Source organism: Crocodylus porosus, unplaced genomic scaffold, assembly GCF_001723895.1.
Source record: "Crocodylus porosus isolate Cpor-Errol unplaced genomic scaffold, CroPor_comp1, whole genome shotgun sequence".
NCBI classification, from domain to species: Eukaryota; Metazoa; Chordata; order Crocodylia; family Crocodylidae; genus Crocodylus; species Crocodylus porosus.
The window spans coordinates 12,373,384-12,394,408 of NW_017728912.1; the positions used below are offsets into that span (position 1 = coordinate 12,373,384).

The window sequence follows — 21,025 nt, forward strand, 5'->3', positions numbered from 1 at the left end:
TATAAACTGCTTTTAAAATGGCTGAAACTGGTTTAAGATGAACCTGGATGGATGTAGTATCAGACTTAATTGATTGGGTTAAATCAGTTCGTTGAACTTCTGTCCCAGATCCCTCCAGTTTCAAGTGAATTCCCAGCCCCCAGCAACCCAAGATGCTTTGTGCCTCCCACACAAATTCCCCCTCACAGGGTGGATGGGCTAGCCTTGTCTGCTCCAGTTGAGGTGTGCTTTAGCACCCCCAGCTTCTGGCCTGGGCCACTGCAGACATGTGGCTGCATTTCTGGAATCAAAAGTGAATATCTGTTCACTTGCTTATTGGTTCAATCTAAGTGGCTTGGACTAACCTATGAAGATTAAATTGATTCAGCCTCCAGCTTTTGATTGTTTTTACTTAGCGTTATTGTGTTACAGGTTTGAACTGCTTTCCCATTGCTTATACCAGTTTATGTGTAACTTCTGTCCCTAGCCTAGGTTTCCTGTGTCTTTAGATTATTTCCCTTGGAGAATATTCTACTGGCCCCCAAAGTGGGACATAACTTTGTTTCCTTCATTTTAGATCCACCTTAAGGCAAATAATGTATAGTTGTGGGGTTATTTTTTTTTTTTATCTCAGTTCCATAACCTTAGCTTCATGATTCGGTATTCCTGATTTAAGTACAGCAATAACATTGAAAAGGTACAAAAAGTTGTGTGGAATAAAGCTGAATTGAGATCGTTAAAAGATATCCTTTCTACTAGGAGAAAGATCTGAGTTGTACAATTACAAGTAGTGTTATGATTGGTATGGACACCTACTCCCTCTTTGGAATACAGTCTTCCATTCTGGAGAGAGGTAGTTGGCCATGTTTTAGTCTGTGATTGTGCTCGCTTGGGTGAAAATCTCTCATTCTTTGAAACTGAACTGATCGTTGTCACAGCCCTAGGAAAGCTTCCTTTCTGAATGCTCATCAGGCTGCTGTTTGGATGCTGCTTCAGTGAACCCAGCTGTCCTTGCACTCTCCCTAATTTGGGCAGTTGCATACACTTCTTCTTTCCTTTAGCTTTTCTGGACATAGACTATTTTTTCAGCTCTGAAAGTGGGACCTGCCCTTTGCCCCCAGGACAGCTGCTGACTCCTGCCCGACCCTTCTTTAAGCTCACCCTTTCTCAGAGTTCTAAACTTGTGGGCACTTTGGGCTGCAGTCCATCTCTTCGGGGACCCACAGTAATTGAAGCACATCGGCATAGGCTCTGCAAAGGTTTGTACCACAATTACTCTTTAGTTTGGAGATCATGAGAGAGAGATCAAGACAAAACAGCAAAGCCTCTAAATACATTTTCTCGTTTCAGCTGCCTCACCCCTCTTGTGAATTCTTGGGGTTGGGTCAGAGGTTTTAAACTCTGACTTAAAGTATCCAGGTTCCTTCCTTCTTTCCACAGTTTCTCCTCTGCAATATAATCTCCTTTTGCTCCTGCAACCAACTTTCTGCTTCTAATCTGGTCTAATCTTCATTTTTATCTTCCACTTCCTGTCCTTCTCTCTTTCATTGCTGCTATCAGAGCCTTTCCACTATTCAACAGATAGCGATTGATCCATTTTGCTTGATAAGGTCCAGCCACACCCTTTGCCACATGATCCAAGTCTCCAACCATGTGGTCCAGTTCTTTGTTGCTACCCCCTAGATTTCATACTTCAAAAACTGGTGTTGTGGGCAACAGTTATCTTTTTGTATGACAGCGTGCCATTTAAACGGAAGAACATAAAAATGTAACAACCTACCTTGAGCAAGGTACAAGAATTTCTCCTGTTACCACCTATAAGTCTTAGCTCAGCAGGGGAGCAAAACACAGCAGGGTAGTAAAAATCTGGACTTTACAGACTGACATTATGCAGAGTTCCCGGTATCAAACAATTTGTTAGCTCTATGCAGATTCCCAGATTGTCCCAATCAATCCTGGCTGTAATGTGACATAATGAGAGTATACGATAACATGATGATTACCAAACCAAGCTCCTATTAATGGAGGTGATTATTGAAAGCGGTGTCAGCTGCTTTTCTTCGTGTTGCAAGTAATTAATGTTAATGTGACAACATGTGGTATTGGATATCTTGACTTTGTGGTAGGTAGCAGATCTGAAAATAGAATGTGGTTTCCAGGTCACTGGAGAGATGTTTACTAAGCCTGTGGTGGGTCAGCTTGGATTCTGTGTCACGAGCAAAGGAGAGAGGTTTGGCTTTGTGGCATCTAAAATTGATGCTGAAGAATGTATAGGACAAAGGATAGGTTTGAACAGAATCAGATAAAAGGAGTCATGTAGTTTGGATGATCCTCTTCCTAGCAGTTTTTAAGGGTCTTTTATTAAAAAGAGAAATCACTTCTAGTGTAAAAGCAATAACACCCCAAGAAAAACACATCTGTTACTTCATAGGCTGAACCTCAAAGGTCAGACCAGGGTTATAATGTTGGCTCTGCATGTGTTTGCTTTGCTATAGTTGTGTATGTGGCTTGCTGAGTAATGTGAAAGACAGGTCCTGCACACAGAACCGTACAATCTAAATCTAAGCTAAATCAGAAATGAGAGAAGGGACAGGACAAGTATGTGTCTGGAAGATAAGAGAGAAAATGCTCTTTGGCACATACCTCACTGAACAAAGAGTATATTATATGATTACTGTTAAAATATTATGAATTAGTGCATTAGATTTTTTTCTTTTACTGTAAATAAAGCAGGCAGGGACATCTGTACGTAAACTAGCCTGACACTTCCTCTTATAGTCCCCTGTTTTCAGCTGCTTATAACTTTGCTGAACTTTAACCACATGCACAGGCTGAAATTTTCCGTGCTTGCATCTGCTTTGTGGCACTTTACTTTTCTCTTTCTGTTTAAAGTCTCAGCGAGAATGGGTCTAGCCACTTCTCCGCTTCTGAGAATGAACTTGGGAGAAAAGTATTTTTTCCATCTGTTTCTTTTTTGAGCTCTCATGATTCTGAAATGTTTGGTAGGAATTTGACAAGGGCTTTGTGTTAGAGAGGTACCTTTTTGCTGTTCTAAAAATCACCATTTACACATACTTACTATAGGTAGTTAGAGGACTGCTACTAAAACCTTTTCAAAATCAGTGGCATGATGTCACCCTAGCATATATAGGTAACAGAAGAAAAGCCCAGGGTAAGGGTAAACCTGTTGCCTTAATTCTGTGAATCAAACATAATTAATGTTAAACAAAGAAACTGATAAATAATAGGGTGTAGTCACCAGCTTTTAACACAAAGGTGACATTTTCAGTGTGTTGATGTTTGTCTGATGCAAAAAGACACGAGTACTGCATACTCTCTGATTTGTCACTGCTCGATTCATTTTCATTTATGTTCTTCCAGGCTGCTGTAGTGCCATCTGCACAGTCTCTCAACCTGACTGACTTCAACTTCAGTGACTTTGAGCTTTCAGATTTTGAGACAACGCTGTGTACAATTCGAATGTTCACAGATCTGAACCTGGTGCAAAATTTCCAAATGAAACATGAGGTATGGATGCTACAGAACTGTACTATGTTGAAAGGGTAAACTAAGGGAGCAGAGTCTAGATAACGTTGTTATCACCCTTCCGAGGGTGCAAATTGAAAACTAGGTCCAAGGAGTAGTTTACCAGTGGCTTGATGTCAGATTGGGAGGACATGTTATTTGGCATCATAACAAGTGCCTATCCTGGTTTCAGCTTTGTTAAATTTATTTTCATTAATAACTTTGATGATGGAATAGAGAATACACTTATAAAATTAATGGGTGACACCAAGCTGAGAATACGTGCAGATGCTATGGAGCACCGGATCAGAATGCATAATGATCTTGATACATTGGAGATATGGCCCAAATCTGTAAGATTAAAGTCAATAAAAAGATAAGTGCAAAATACTGCACTTAAATTGGAGAAACCACATTCAGAATCATGAAATGAAAAATAACTGAGATGATACTATAACAGAGTGAATAAGATGCAACAATGTGATGTTGTTTCAAGAAAGCCAAATCTTTTTCTGAGATGCTTTACAAGAAATGTTGCCTGTAAGACATGGGCAGCAATTGCTGCACTTTGCCTGGTCTTGCTGAAGATTCAGCTGGAATAGTATGTCCAGTTTTAGGTATCCCATTTTAGGAAAAGCATAGAAGAAAGCAATGAGAACAGTAAGAAGTTTGGAAAGCATGACCTTAAAAGTATTATGTTTGTTTTCTCTGATTAAGAGGAAGTTGAGGGATGGGACATAAGTCTTTCAGTATGAATAGTTGTTAGAAAGAAGTCAGTGATGAATTGTCCTCTTTGGTCACATCTACATGGTATACTTATTTTGCTCATCAGCAACATCTTCAAGCATGCCACCCTGCTCCTCATTGTCTGCTCCTAAACTAACAGCAGCGTAGCTGTGTTTACATGGTATTGTAGGTGAGTTAATTTGTATGGGGGCAGACTAACTGGTCCTATCTTTCACTAATGCTGATTAGCCCACTTAAAGTATCTCATAGATATGGCCACACTATTACTACATTGCCTACAAGGAGCTAGACTTGTGGAGCGCTTTAATGCGTGTGCAGTGCTGCCTCCACCTCCCCTCACAGCTGCTTCTGGTCCTCTAGTGTTTTCTAACTTAAATCCAACTTAAATCCACTCCTCTGGGTGCTCCCAACTAAAACCAACATGAACTTAATCCTTCTCCTTTGTTGGACCACCCAGGGGGTAAAAAGGAGAGAAGGGGGGGAAAAAAAAACCTCCTTTGTCCTTACCCCCAAGGGCTGCCTTTCCTGAACTTTGGGATACCACCACGGTCTGCCTGGGAGTCCTGCTTTCTTCTCACTAAGGACTAGACTGCCCCTTCTTCTAGCCTGAGAGACAGTCTTTTTATCCCCCCACAAGCCGTTCCCTGTCCGACCAGCCAGACCTATTGTCTGATCAGAGCACAGGGGTTGCTCATTAACTCTGATGAAGCAACTTCTGCCCATTTGTCAGCAATGGGGATGGCAGCACAGAGTTGTGCAGGGGGTGCCTCACCGTGGCGGTGCAGAGGTCTCAGCGGTGGCACCGAGCTTCCTCACCCAACTCCACTCTGCTCCTCTCTGCGCTGCCAAGCTGGGTCCCAGTCACTGTGCTGTGGAGGCCCCAGGGGGAGGGCAGGAGGGCGAGGAGCCCCAAGCCTGAAGCAGGCAGCCTGCATCCACACCCCACAATGGGCTCCACTAAGGCTGTGCCACCCATGGGGGAGGAGGAGCCAGGCCCTGTGCTCCGCTCCACTGTAGCAGCTGCCACCTTCCATGGGTAGCACCTGGGGCCCAGATACTGCTGCAGGGGGCCAGGGGGCTATGGACCTGGGTCCCTGGCCCCATAGCCCTGGCAGCAGGGTTGTGGGGGGTTATAGGGGCTGTGAGAGGGGAGTGAGGGGTACCAGAAGGGGTGGGGGAGCTGTGGGTTGGGAGTGAGGGGTCTGCATCCTAATGAGCAAAAGGGGGCAGGGGGAGCTCTGATTTTTCCATGATAAAACCCCCAAAATCAAAAGCCAAAATGTATTTTATTACTAGCCAATAGGCTAAAGTATGCTGGCAATGTTCTTTTCTGTGTGTGTCTCTTTTTTTTTTTCTGGGATGCAAGATGTTGATTATATTTGCTATCAACTTGACCATTTCAGAGGACTACTAAAACTCCTTTAAACAAACAGATGTCACATCCTCACCTGGTATAAATCAGCATAGCTCCAGTTACATCAAAACAATGATGTTACACCAATAGAAAATCAGGCCCATTGACTTTCACTTTTAAGCAACTAAAACCTAGGGCCAGGCCTTAACTTTAATTTTGTTCTGTAAAGTACCCAGCACATGTTTGCTTTTTCCTTAGTAATAATACTGGAAATATGGTCATCATCATTAAAAAAAAGTCTTTAATATACTTAAATGCTTCCAAATTTCATTTTATGTTTTGATTACAGTTGAACTCACATTTACTTTCCAAACGTCTTTCTCAGGCAGCCCTTAAGAAAGCCTTTTAATTCACTAGAAATTGTCTTTATAGGAAACAGAAATACGGAGGTGACACACTGAAGAGTTGAATTCCTATATTTAGATTTAGCAGCAGGGCATCTGAAATGCACCTTTTTTCCTTGCTTTTATTCATGGACAGGTGTCAACCAAATAGAAAAAAATATCATATTGGCAAACATATCAAATTGGCAATTTGGGAAGTTAATTTTCTTTATGCCTACTCTTAAAGAAATGTTTCAGTATATAACACAGCCTTCTGAAATTTACTAACGAATAAGGAAAGAGGAAAATTTCCACAAAATATAGTTGTATTCATTTTTCTGCATGAAAAGAATAAAATTGTAGTGTATTTTACATTGAATTGTTTGTTACAGGTTCTTTGCAGATGGATTTTAAGTGTGAAGAAAAATTATCGGAAAAATGTTGCATATCACAATTGGAGACATGCATTTAATACAGCCCAGTGTATGTTTGCTGCCTTGAGATCAGGTAAAATTCAGGTATGTTTGGCATTTTTCATTTTAAGACCTTCTTAGTTCACCAAATACAGTAACACTTGAATAGGCTGAGTTGTGATCTCAGTAAGAACTATGTCCTTCTGCTGTATCTCCACTGAAGTCCATGATGAATACTTCACATTCTGGCTGTATAACTTTTAAAAAATTATTACCATGGGCCTGATCCCACATGATGTTCCAGGGTGAATGTTATATACACTACTGATCTACAGGATCATGCCCTTTCTATTTAATTCAGCTAATGGCATTTTATTAGTGCCTGCTTGTATCCTACCCCAGTCAAGAAAGTACAGAAGAGTGTCCCTCTTACACTGTTTTCCTTCACAGTATCCAACATACAATTTTTTGTATTTTGGAAGAGAGCTACAGAAATGTAGAGGGTGAAATGTAGTTTCAGCTGGACCAAAACTATTTGTGAATTCAGTTAAAATCTAGCAACTACTTTTAACCAAAGGGGAGGGGGCATTTGTGGAAGTGCTGCAATGTTCCTTTTTTGATATTTCTTTAGAGCAAGCCTTTTAGTCCTTCATTTCACAGGGGCAATTTCATTTCAAGATTGACTTAGTTTTATATTAAAACAGAGGAAAAAACTGTTGACAGGAAATTAAATACCCCAAAAGTAAACACATCATAGCTGGCAGCAGGAGAACGACTTTCCTGAGATGAAACTTTTCAGAGTGTGTGCGTGTGTGTGTATGTACAGTAAAAGCTTTGTTATCCAGCATGTGTGGTGGTTAGGGGGGGTGCCAGCTATCAAAAAAATCGGTTACCTAAGACGGTGGTTTTTAGCCAGATGTGAGCAGGGGAGGGGTGGCAGGAGGTGGGGGTGGCAGTGGCTGCATGTGGAGCAGCAGCAGCAGCTCAGGGTGGTGGGTGGTGGTGGTGGTGGCTGCCGCGTCCAGGTCCCCACCGACCCCCCTCCCTCCCCCCGCACCATGCATTCGGCCAGCCAGACATTCCAGTTAATAGAGTAGCACTGGTATCTGGTTACTAAAAGCTACATTAACTGGCATTCTACAGTATACGTATGTGCATATATGTATATGTATGTATACAGATGTGTATGTAAGGTTTCCACTTCACCTGACTTGAATTGTTTTTTGCTTCAACGATGAAACTAAAAAATGTCATTGTTCCTCCATATTTATTCAAGAGTCTTTGTCTTTGGCACAGGATGGCTTGTGCCATCTGACAGTACCATATTTACCTGAATTCAAGGCAACTTTGAATTTAAGATGACTCCCAAATAATTAGACTCTATACCAGGAAAATTCATCTATATATTTGCTATAATTTTCCAGGTACAGAATCTAATTATAAGAGGGTCATCTTAAATTCATCCCCCCTCAACTGCTGTATGAGGAAACCATTGGCTGGGGTGCAGGGAGCTAGGGGGATCAGGCAGCCCCCTTGCCTTCTGCCCCCAACTTTTCTCCCCTACAGCCTGCCTATCTACTCCTTGCAACCTCTGCCCCACACTGTTCTGCACAGCCTCCGCTTTCCCCTTCCTCCCACAGCCTCTGCCCCCTTCCTTACCCTCCCCAACCAGATGCAGCTCCAGCTCCATTTTCGCACTTGTGGCAGGCAGGGCCACACTTCTACAACAGTGTCCTGAGGCCAGAGCTGTACCACTCCTGGTTGGCTAGGCCAGGGACCAAGTTTTAATGTGCTTTCTGCCCCTGGAGTGAATGGAGCCAGAGCCAGATCCATGCCTGAGAGTAACGGGGAGGGAGCAAAGGCTGCAGTGGGTAGGCAGATGTGGGGGGCAGGTGGCTACTGTGGCTCTGACTCTACCCTCCCCCCCTCCCCCACACACACACACACACTTGTATTCAAGATGAGGAGCTTTTTTCCCCATGATGAATGGTGGAGAGGGAACTTTGTCTTGGATTCAAGTGAATACAGTAATTTATTTGAGAACATAGATGAATGTTTTCCTGTGGAACCAAATCCAAAATTAATACTGAGTAGAAGAGAGGGTAGCTAGTATTCTCATACATTCTGCAAAAAAATTGGCATGTCACTTTCACTTTGTGCATAGGTTTTCTGTGTGGGTGATCTCTGACCTTAATAGCTCAGGTGCAAGTTGTTTTAGGAACCTTCTTAGCTCCCATTGTGTGTTCCATAATTGCTGTATTCCTGTCCATTGTGAATACCTGCCAGCCTAATTTACAAGAAGCAAAAGGATTCTGGAGTCTAAAATGGCCTAGAGTGAGATTTTTTTTCAATATTATCTGGTCACTAGCCAAGTAAGCTTTCTGTCTCTATTATCTATATTAAACAATGTTGGAAATATGAAGTGGCCAGGGAGAAGCTATAACTCCCACTTCTTGGCAAAGTACTCCTGCAAAAGAATGTGTTATAAATGAGTTGATTCTGTGTTGACCTTTTGATTAAAATAATAGATTCTTTAGCTGCTAAAAAGGGGCATTGCTTCACGGAGAGGGCAGAGGACTGGGGCTCATGAGACCAGGGATCAGTTCCAAAGTCACCGCTTTGCTGGATACTTTGGGCATGACATCCTTTGTCTCAGTTTCCCATCTTCTTAAAAACAATGTTTAGAATGGTATTGTCGTCTTTCACTGAGATATAATGAAGGTTGCTTTGTAAGAACTGATGTAAAGGCTGCTTTATACCATTTAATCCGGTTTTTAATATTGCAGTTTACGTAAGGGAAGGAATTGTCCTATTGTGATTAAATTTATGTTCATATGTCAAAGCTCAAGAGGTTGTGTATTGACAAGAAAAGACATCATGCATTAATATCAAATTCAAAGCAAACACATTTTTTCTTGTATTTTCTGTTATGTGCAGAGCAAGCTGACTGATCTAGAAACACTTGCTTTGCTGATAGCAGCACTGAGCCATGATTTGGATCATAGAGGGGTGAACAACTCTTACATACAGAGGTAAGCAAATCTCCTTTGAAGTAAAGGAAGAACACAAATATATTTTCTTATTTCACTAAAATAAAAAAACCAAAAACTACAAAATTAAATACAGTAAAACCTTGCCAATTCACATACATAAAAGGGAGTTGGTTTGTGACTTAATACGTTTTGCAAATCAGTATAGGGGTATATCTACCCAGCAAAATGTAGTGCTGGATAGAAATAGCCAAGCTAGCTTTGAGTGACCTTGGATACTGGTAGCAGCATTGTGTTCTCATAGTGTACCACATGAGTACTTGGAGAATCAGGGCTGTAGCTGAGAATCAGAGTTAAATTATTATTAGCCTATGTGGAGCAGCATGATAACTTGCCTATAATGCTTCTGGTATCTGAAGTCATTCATTCAGTCCTAGCTTGTGTGTTTCTGCATAGCCCTGAATTGTCGTATAGGCATACAGTGAATATGAAAGTGGTAGGATAGGTGGAGTATAAGAGTGATTTTACATGTTACATTTTGACCATACTAGATCTGTGAGGTGTTATGTAGTATTAAAGTTAGAATGTGCTGTGAGCAGCTGCACATTAAGGGTTAATACTATTTCTGGCCTGTGCTGCTCTGCCTTGTGGCTAGAGAGTTGTTGAGCAGGGGTTTGCCTTGGAGCCAGGACACTTGGGCTGTATCCCTGCTCAAGGAGTTGAGGGGGTGGCAAGGGAGCTGGGAACAGTGCATTCTGGGATGACAGAGGTTGGTAAATGCTCATTTTTATCTTCATGAACCAGGTCTAAGTTACCCTAACACATCCTAGGTAGCACAGCCCAGAGCTAACCCTCACCTGAAGTGGCATGACTTAGAGCTTTTTGGAGGGCACTCTGCATGAGGTAAAGAGCTTTAATGTGCAGATGCTCATGATTTAAGAGCCCCTAGTATGGTCAAAGTGTACCATGTACCTTCACTCTAAGATGCACATTGATTCAATACTTTTAACCCACCAGTTATACCCATTTCCCTGACTTCGTTGTATGCCAGATAGGCTAAAACAGATTTAGGGCATTTAAAATGTATACATTTAGTTAAAAGAAAATGCCAATTAAAAACATAAAACCAAACTAGATACACAGTTTATGTAAGATGATTGTGAAAAGTCTAAAGGAATAAATTTATCATAGGATGTTAAAACCTACTAAAAAATGAGAGACTGGTGACTAAGGGCACAGCTGTACTGCCTGAGGACCCTTCTGGGGACCCTGTCATACTGTAAAGCATGACATGCCTGTCCTGTGCATGTTATGGATGCACTCCCTAGTCAGTGCTGGTTAAGCAACAATAAGTTCTCACTCTCTCTATTGGTATTAAGATGGCTATATTACATTCATATTGGGAGGCAGCGTGCACAGAGCAAGTGTGCCATGCTTGACTGTGCTACTCCCTGAGGAACTGCTCGGATGGTGTGGGCATATCCATAGTGTTAACCAGATATAGACACACCAGATATTAGCACATCGATTCATATTAGACGCTGAGATAGGGCTTACAAAAGACTAAACTGTCGTAGGGAGTACAAGCCACATTTTCAAAACTAATTTAAACATGTAGAAGCATAGATCTCACTGAAAGGAACATCCTTCTCATTAATGCTGTCTAGTGACTTCAGCACTTTTGACATTTTATCTGCTGGGATCTAATCACTGGAGTGGTCTTCATCATTGAAGTCAGTGGAAGCTTTGCTGTTATTCAGTGAGCCACAGATGATCCCTCTAATTATTAGAGCTGTGTGAAGGATGAATTTCTTTGTTCAGAAGGGAACTGAAAAATAAAAAAAATGCAGTTCAGGTCAGCCCAAAAGGCTTTCTTTAAAAAAAGAATAAAGTTGGACTTTTAAATTTCATCTTTGAAATGAAAGCTATTGTTTCAGCATGTTCAAAAGTCAAAACATGCTATTTAAAAATAATTGGGATTTTTGTTTTGAAACAGAATATTTTGCTTAGTCTTTAAAATAAAACATTTACTCTTTCTTAAATGTTGTCCCTGTTTATTTCGGCCAAAATGAGTGGCAAGTTTCAACCCAAATGTATGAGTAATATTGCTGACCCCAAAACTGCTGCTGCTTTTTTTTTTAGTAAATTTACTGTTCACCTAAAAATAATTCTCTCAGCTTAATATATTACTTCATTAATGAAGAGACAAAGATTCCTTTGGTGATATTTTTTATTGGATGAATTGCATAGCTGGGATAAAGTTAGACAAGCTTTTGAATACAACACATTCTTCAGGTCTTATTTGAAAGCTTGTCTAACTTTAGCCCAGCTATGCAGTTGGTCCAATAAAAGATATCACCCCAAAAAATCCATGCCTCTTACATAATTCCTGGACCATAATGGCTACTACACCACTCTAACACTACTATTCATTAATTAAATAGTTTGATTAGGAAAAATAGTTATAAAAGAATTGCAGTAATATGGCAGCAATGTTTTATCCTGACCAGCTTTGCAAAAAACATATAATGTACATTTCTGGAGGTATATTTCTGGCAAAGTTGGTGACTGGCTTTGAGGCTGACTAGAAAGGAAAGGTGTAGGATACCTTACTCCCTGTATAGAGTAAGGTACTATGAAGGTAGCTCATATGGGAGGGAAGGCATGTGTGAGGGAAGGACACTGAGAGCAAAGGAAGAAAATAAAAGAAAATATTTAAGTCCAGATGTTTCAGTTCTTTTGTTGACAATTTACATTCAAATACTTGGGTTCAAAATTATTTTTAGCATGATATTTATGACAACAAAAAAGACTAAAAATCTGGAGCAGTGATGTTCCTGTGTCCCCAGATGGGGGAATCCAGTAACTTGCAAGCTTAAAGTGATTGGAGCCATCTTGCTATTTTGTGCTTTATTTATTTAAAAATATATTTCCTGGAAAACATCTGGAGATGCGTCATCTTCTTTTAAAAATGTCCTGGGAAAAAGTCATAGACAGCAAAACCCAACATTCACCCATGCCACAAAAGCAGAGGCCATTACAACTTAATAATGTTTTTGTCACTAAAAACAATTCCAGGCATTTTGTTTTTTAAGTAATTTGGGCTGGTGGAGACCAAATTAAAAGTAAAATATTGTCCAGGGATGAATCCTTTCTACTTTGTTTGTTGGGGGCGGGGAAAGTGGTATTTGGCATAAGTTTTTTCTTCCTTGAGCAGTGGGGTTTTAAAAAATACAGAGAACGGTCCTGGTAGCAAAAATTACAGGAAGTGGACTGTGTTTTAAGATCACTTGGCAGATGCACAGCATTTTTTCCAAACCCATATGTAAAGAGCAGTGAGAGAAAGCTACATAATCAAACCATTGTGTTCTTAAAGAAGTGGTGTCCTTGGGCCTGGCCTATTGGCCTAACAGAAGCATCGTTGCACTACTTTGTTCAGAACCTGAGGGCATTTTTACACGTGCTCTGGGAGTGGAGGGCTATGAAGATGCTTTAATTAGAGCAGTTCCGAGAGCCGCTCCAATTAAAGTGCCCCTCTGCTTTATAATGGTGGCAGGGGTGCTTTATCTAAAGCTTGGCAAATAAGCTTTAGGTGAAGCACCCCCGCCACCATTTTGAAGTGTGGGGACACTGATATACAAGACGCAGAGGCTGGCTGGCAGTAATTACTACACCAGCAGAGTCAATTAATGTAATTGCAGTGCATTGGAGCAGCCTCCTGGCTCATGTATAGGCACCCAGAGTTCATTCCCACCATTGGGTCCCTCTTTCTAGTCTACAAGTGCCAAGTAAGCCTTAATTTGGTACAGTGTTTAGGGAAATAATTCATGTCTTTCCTCAGATACGTGTCTCTTCTAACCATGATGTACTCTGAAAACAAGATCCTGGCCCCACTGAAACTGTGAGGAGTTTTGCCATAAATTTCAGTGGAGCCTGAATGCCACCCAGGATGCACTGGCTCCAATCCTAATGCTAACTTCACCCATTAGCCTTCTACTAATCATTTGCCCTGGTCTCCAAGGAGCTGCTTGACCAGCCAGTCCACTGGGACCTAGGACCTCCATCCTTGTATCTCCCCTTTCTTGCTCCATCTGTCTGTTCTCCCCCCATTTTTTCTGCTCTTGGTTCCTTTTATTTATATGCCTGTTTGCAGTGTTGTTTACAGGGGCCCAATCCTGCAACCACTAATTCATGAGTTATTCTTAGCAATGTAAAAATCCCCATGAAACTGTGTACTTAAGGATCACACACAGACATAAACAATTGCAGGATCATATGACAGCTGAGTACAGGATCAACAGTAAACCAAGCTAGAGGGCGATTCCTGACTAGCCCTTAGCTAGCAGGATGACATCAGAGAGGTGTACCACAGGAGTTAATATAGGTAAAAAATAGCAGATTTGTAGTAATAGAAGCAAATCACATCACTATGCAATGAGGGAGAAGGAGGAAATTTTGAATTTTCCAAAGAAGAATTTCCATATTTTGTCTCAAGCCACTAGCCACAAGTTCAATATCCAAAACTAAGAAACGGGTTTAAACTTTGCATCCAAGCAATTAGTGTTGTTCTCTATTGCCACTTTGAATGGTACAGTAAAAGCTGTTACTCACCCCCCCCACACAGCATTTTCTCATGGATTTTTCATTGATACTCAGGGACAGAACAATTCCTCAGTAACTAGCTCGTGATAAATCAAGGCATTTATGTTGGAACACAATGAAATACAAAACCTGAGAGTGGGTAGGGGATTACAAGCAAAATAGGAAACAGTTGGCATTGATTCCTAGAGGTCCTGATCCAAAGTCCATAGGTAACAACAGGTGCTTTTCCATTGTGGACTTTTTATGAAGCCTGTATTGCCATTTGCTGTGCACATTCCCTGAACTTGCAGAAGAGCAGCCTCTGTAGAGGGCTGACTAAAAGTCACATGGTAAACAAAGGCAGTTGTGTAAATCACCAAATATTAAAATAAAATTCCCCTTGAAGTTTTCTGTCTCATTGCCCTTTGTTATTGCTTTTTGTTTTTCACTCCATAATTCTGTCCCTTAAAGATTCTTACATTATTTCCTTATTCCTTGGGTATTAATGGCCTCTAAAACCCAGAATGCTAGAGCTGTCAGCCTTTGACAAAGCAATTGCATTGTTTTTGCATTTGTGCTCCCCTGTGAGTCTCTGGGAATGTGTTTGTTCTGCTTGACCAGTCACACGGAAGAAGGAGAACAGACAATGGATCAAGAAAGGAGCACTGGGAGAGCTGGTTAATTGACACAGAGCAGAGTGAGTTGTGCTGGCAAATGCTGCTGAATGGTGGATGCATTTGACTCGATTTCTCAGTTTCCCAATGTGATGTTTTTACTTCTCAGAAGTGAACATCCCCTGGCTCAGCTCTACTGCCACTCCATCATGGAGCATCACCATTTTGATCAGTGCCTGATGATCCTGAATAGTCCGGTAAATGGCTTCTTTCTTTATGTGTTTGACTGAAACCCTAGCTTGTTTTGCTTGTATTTTTAGTTTCTGGATAGATTCCCAGCATTGTACATTCTCAAAAGAGCTTCATTCCTTTTTGGGTAAAGAAAACAAATACAATATTTTGAAATCAGTCCCACTTGACAACTAGGCCTTTTCAAGGGCAACTTTGACAAGGGCAGCTTTGCTGGTCTCATTTTGAGTACCTGCTTTCCTGGACCAAACAAAATAAAAAGCCTTAATTTTGACACACTGTAATCAGTAACAAATGCTTCTCTGAGCCAGAAATGTTGCTCACATGTTAAGGAAGATTCATGCTTATATGTGCCCAAATCAGTTTGAAAAAAGTGACATATCCCATGGCTACAGATAAGCTTGAACAAAGCCCCAGAAATAAACACATACAATGTGTGACATTTTGCTTCTTCACTGGAAAACCAGCTGTTTGGCATTCACAGTAAGAGTGAAACTGCGTATTTATATGGTTTGTTTGGTATTGCAGGTTTGACAAAAGCAAGGAACATATAGAGACAGATTCCTCTATCCTCATCCCCAGGGTGCCTTGATTTTGCTGTGGGTTGCTGTTCTTGCATATCTCTTATGAAATGTTTTGTTTGTGTTGTTTTATAAAGGAATGACTTCTTTATGCTTTTTGCCATATGATACTTAAGCTGCAAAGTTCTTAAGCCATGATTTTTGAATCGGCCGCAGCCTCTTTACTGGAGAAAAAGAAAAGGAAACTCTAGGATGTGGTTTGTAGCCAAGGGACTCTTTGGAATGAGATAGACTTAAAGTCTCTTTGCTTCTCTGGTTTTCTGCCTGCTAAAAATACTATAGGATTCCACTGTATAATAATTTACAATACTGTTCCTGGAACTTTTGGCCAATATTCAAATATACTGCAATATAGTTTGCAGGGAATTTGCAGTAGAGAGCAGAGGAAGAAAAAGCCAGCCGTTACAAGAAAACAACCGAGAGCAATTCAGAACTTAAGTAGAGATGTAATAAATTGTTGACATGTACATATTTGGTTGTTAACATTCCTCTTTTTGTCTTTGTAAAGGGAAACCAGATTCTCAGCAGCCTTTCTATTGAAGAATACAAGGCCACTTTGAAAATGATAAAACAAGCCATTCTTGCCACAGACTTGGCACTGTACATTAAGTAAGTTAGAAGCAAATTTGGCTGACCAGCCCCTGTCAGATGTTTGAATTGTGTTGGCCCAATTATGAACTCTTTTTTTCTTGTTTTTGCTTGTTTTAAGGAGAAGGGGAGAGTTTTTTGAACTTCTAAGAAAGAAGCAGTTTGACTGGGAAGATCCTATGCAGAAAGAGCTATTTTTGTAAGTTAATGGCAGAAGTTTAAAAGCCATACTGTGTGCTATCGTTTGTCAGATTTTCCATGCCACACTGCTGCACATTTCAGTAGCACCACTGTAGGACTATGAGATCCAGGCCTACACAAGCTGACACAAGCCAAAGGGGTCAGTGAATGGATGCCTAACTGAATATTATTGAAAGAGCTGCAAGGGCTTGTCTAATGGACACTGGTGGGTGACTTGTAAAGTTATATAAGCTTTTCTATTATTCCTAAAGGGTGCAGGATTCCTGACACAGTATCAAAATGTTCTTTTGCTGGGGGTGCATTGTCCTAAAGCAGCGAACTGTTAAAATCAGTATCCTAAAGATTCAGGGAGAGCTGTTTGTTTTGAAACATATTCATTTTTCATGAAAGGAATGAGTCTGAAAGGCACATTGAATTGCCTCAGCCATGTAGCTGAATCCCTAGGCAGCTTCATCAGTGTGCTGTGACCCTGCTTTGAAGGCACAGCCTTTAGGAATCAGACTTGTTCAGTGGCCTTCCTGCTGGAATAGACAGCAAAGTTACTACTTACCATCAATGATGACAATGATTTTTGTAATGTGGTACCCATTCAGTCGCAAATACACTGCAACCAGGTCACGTTACGTGGGCCCATCAACAGCTAATGGACTACTCTCAACAGACATGATCTAGATTTGCTTGGGTCTGCTGACACAGGAGAACAACAGAGTGCCTTGTTACCAAACCCCATCCATGTAGTCCCCTCTGAAGATTATTTTTATAATTTTCCTGTATTTTCATCAGCTTTTCTGACTTTGATTTTATCATTGGATTCCTTAATTACTAGCATCTTGCTTTAATGTTACATGAGTTTCATGTTGCAACACATCATGGGTTTTCTTTTCTTCTGCAGAGCAATGTTGATGACTGCCTGTGATTTGTCAGCAATAACAAAACCCTGGCCAGTTCAACAACGGGTATATGCCTTATTTAAGAGTTACTAAGTGCTGGTTATTCAGATTAGATCCCTTAAACCTCCCACCTTGGAAAGGTATTGGTAGAGGATGAAGCCTTAGGGACCAGCCCTGCAAGGTGCTCAGTGTGGGAGTTAAAGGAGTTCAGCACTTGGCTGGAGAAGGCCCTGGGCATCTTGCAGAATCAGTCTATGTGGCAGTAAGTAGAAGGTAACTGTACAGTTTTCATTTGTTCCCAAATGTTCTGTGTTACTAGAAGGCAATAGCACACAGTCAGGTTAGTTTTATACCAAGCATTAGTAACAGAAGCTTTGTCTGGTAGTCAGTGAGCAGGTCTCAGACACAGTTCTTCTGGATTGTAATTACTTCTCCAGCTAACATGCTGTGATGCTCTGAACAGAATTAAATTTTCAGAAAGATCTTCATTTGTATGCAAGTTTATTGTCATTTCAATCATGAATTATCTTACTAGATACTCATTGTATGCTGTTTCTTTCAGTTTAACATGGTAACTGTGTATGTTAATTAGACCTGCATGTCAATATTTTGAAAAGGGACTGGTGATTTGCAAGGTTGGGTGTTCTTGGCTTTTTTGGGGTTCTCGGCTGGAATGGACCTGAATTTCCTAAGGTGTGTACTTGGTATTTTTTGAAAGGAAGAGATTAGGGCCCCACAAAAACCCAAGTGCACAAATCACTAGTCACTTTTGAAAATTCTAGTTGTAACCTCTAATTTAAAACAAAAATAGTTCTTAATATTCACTTTACCCATTTGTAAAGTAATCCTTGTCTCTCAGGATGGTTGTGAGATTTACCTTTGTTAACCTATATAAAGCAGTCTTTGGACAATAGGGTGTGGACAAGTGCAAAGCATTATAATTTCAGAGGAGCTTCTGGCCTTGGACAGACATATTGTTTGAAGCATTCCAAGTGTGTTTGAAGCCCTCCAAACAGCAAATGTGCAGGCATGTGTGGTCAAAGAAGCACTTCAAAATGACCTGCAAAGACTCAGGAGCATTTTTGAAGCACTTCCTGAAAAGGCTCCATTGTCTTTTGATGGCCCACAGCACTTCATTTCCCCTTCACCACCCCCCTTAACATAATCTCCAGGGAGGGCTGGAAAACAAAATTCCATGTATGCCTCTCAGCCAGTCTCTAGAGGTGTTGAAGACCCACTAAGTACACAAGAGGGCACTCATTTGTTGTCCCTCCCTCCCCATCCAGGGAGGTGAGCCGAGTGATGTACAATGCTGATAACCAAGGAAAACCATGTTGCAGCTCTTTCTTGGAGGTCATGTCTACTGCATGACATCACAGCAATTTTTAAGTGCTCCAGGAGAAGGGTCAGGGGAAGGAACACATCTGTACAGCACTGAAGCACGTAGAATCTGAACTGCTGCAAATGTGTATCTGCTCTTGGCCTCTGGGACTTGCTAGGTCCAACTCTGTCTTGATATGTAGTCAGTGAATCCTCTCTGAAGTCAGTGGCAACAACATAAGGAGCAAGCCCTCTGGAAGTTCTTCACAGCCACGGCTGAAATCTATTTACTGCTAAGCCCAGTGTTTCAGAACTAATATCCAACAAATGCCACTTGTTTCAATTACATCTCCTTATAGTAAAATATTAGTGTTTGATGATTAAAATAGACCTAGTTTAGTAAAATAATTTCATCCAAGCAAAATGTTTCATTTGCCATTTCACTACTTGGCTGAGCAGATTTAGAGAACATGGTTCAAGTACTAAAGATTTCACAGATAGGCCCCTTGAGAAGTCAGTTCAGGATATCTCATTAGCCTATCAAGTTTAGGACTTCATTCTTTTGTCATTAAGGGCAGATGTCCTGCAATTAAGTTTTCTGTTTTGGCTCTGCACAGAGAGTGTATCACCAGGGCTTTTGTAACTCACAGATGTGGTATGTTGCTTTTTTGCAGATAGCTGAGCTTGTAGCTACTGAATTTTTTGACCAAGGAGACAAAGAAAGAAAGGAACTCAACATAGAGCCAACAGTAAGTAAGAGAGCACACCTACTTTCAAGGTAGTTGCTGTCAGTGGGGCCTTCCTTTCTTTCTCTTTAAATATTATACTTGCAGTAGCAAGTCTATGATCTATAGACCCAGCTCCTTTCTCACCATTTTGACAACTAATGGCTAGGTTCCCAAATACCTGTCTGTCCTTTAGGCTACTGACACAAAGAACATATATTTCTCAAAGGTAACTGACACCGCTACTAAACTACTGTATTGTCTTGCATACACACACGTGTCCCCCTCTCCCAGTACACTACAAGCCTTATTTTTGAAAGGCATTAAGAAGAAATATTTTTGCAGAGTTATGGCTGCAGAGAGCAGGGACAGAGCCTAATCTTTAGATCATCCACTCTCTTTTCCCTGCTTAAATATAACCCTAGCAGCTGCTAAAAACTGGTCTCCATGGCAGTCATGGACCTATGATCTTGAAGAGAATTTAAAGAGCTGTGAAACAGGAAAAGCCCTAACAGACAGCAAAATTGTCCTATCATAGGTAAAAAATCAGCTTCCCTGGTTAATACACAAAACAGCTTTTGTGGGGAATTATTTGGGGTAGTAGTTGTGTGCTGTATGCAACAAAATATGGTAATTGTCCAGAAAGGGAAGTCTTAAAGAGCAGTGCAACCTGTATCCCACCCCAAACAAGTAGATTTTCCAACCCCACCAACTCTCTGGCCTCAGAGGAAAAAGGTTTCCTGAGGCTGGTCATCCAAGCAAGCTCCTATGTTGTAACATAATGTGGTTCTACGTTTCTGTGCTGAGCCTCCTGTGCTTTTTGAAGTGCTGCTGGATTGGATAGTGCCAACCTGACCCATGGATTTTCTTATTTCATTCATTTTACTATAGAGCTGATTTACTTGGTATGTGTTCCATGAAAGCTGACTAAATTGCTTTATGATTTCAGGATCTAATGAACAGAGAGAAGAAAAATAAGATCCCTAGCATGCAGGTTGGATTCATAGATGCCATTTGTTTACAGCTCTATGAGGTAAGGTGTTTGACAAAGGACCCTTCTGAACCAGAAACTGAACTGAGTACTGTAGCCTGCAATAAGGGCAGAAGATAAAGTTAGAAGCACTTAAGTGGTTCAGTAGCTCAATAACATAAGACAGTTTGTTTTTTGAGTTCAGTATTCATTCAAGAAAAATGACTGTGTGTTCATCACAGATTGCTCATATTGTGGTTGTTTGTGTTAATCATTGCAAAAACAGGTAGGGGCCGGGCAGTGTATTCTGGAGAATGCACCTGGGAAATGGGAGGCAGATCACTGGGTCATATGCCTGGCTGTGCCAGTAAGTTGCTGTGTACTTTTGAGCAAGTTGCAACATATCTCTATGCCTTTTTATTTATAAAATGGACAGTCATCCTCCCCGCCCCACTCTTCACAGCAGGATTGTTGTGCTGTCTCTGAACCCCTTAGGGCAAATGAACAAGTTAAATAGGATAGTCAGCAGTAGTCCTGCAGCCTCCACTTCTGTGCTATGAAAACAGCTCAGGAATGGTATTTGGGAGGAGGGGGTTCCCAGACAGTTCCTTTTAAGGGAAGGCAGGCTGCTGTAGGGGACTGCAGGTTCCCTGCCAAAGACCTGTTATTTAACCAGAGCCATTATGGATCAAAGAGATTCAGAGTTCACAACTCTAAAGACTGAATTTCTGAGGAGGAGGAGGAATACTTACCCAGAGAAGAATTCTAGGGAAACTTTCCATTATGAATCTCATAGGAGCACTGGCTCTCTTGTCAGCTAGCTATTGAATGACATTGGATTAGATTGTGCCCAGGCCCTGCATGATTGTGCAGAAGTACAAAGAAGGCAGAAAAACTTCCTCTCTGTGCTCCTGC

The 21,025-nt window shown here is 41.1% G+C and overlaps 1 protein-coding gene across 4 annotated transcripts in view; it reads left to right on the forward strand.

Annotated features, from left to right (window-relative positions):
• PDE5A (phosphodiesterase 5A) overlaps positions 1-21,025 on the forward strand; it is a 97,707-nt gene that overhangs the window by 70,106 nt on the left and 6,576 nt on the right. For all 4 annotated transcript variants that reach the window (XM_019534037.1, XM_019534038.1, XM_019534039.1 and 1 more), the window contains exons 12-20: positions 3,361-3,507; positions 6,381-6,506; positions 9,339-9,433; positions 14,756-14,843; positions 15,925-16,025; positions 16,126-16,203; positions 17,098-17,161; positions 19,090-19,164; positions 20,090-20,173. In XM_019534037.1, the coding sequence (XP_019389582.1) occupies positions 3,361-3,507; positions 6,381-6,506; positions 9,339-9,433; positions 14,756-14,843; positions 15,925-16,025; positions 16,126-16,203; positions 17,098-17,161; positions 19,090-19,164; positions 20,090-20,173 (858 nt within the window). The remainder of the gene's footprint in view (positions 1-3,360; positions 3,508-6,380; positions 6,507-9,338; positions 9,434-14,755; positions 14,844-15,924; positions 16,026-16,125; positions 16,204-17,097; positions 17,162-19,089; positions 19,165-20,089; positions 20,174-21,025) is intronic.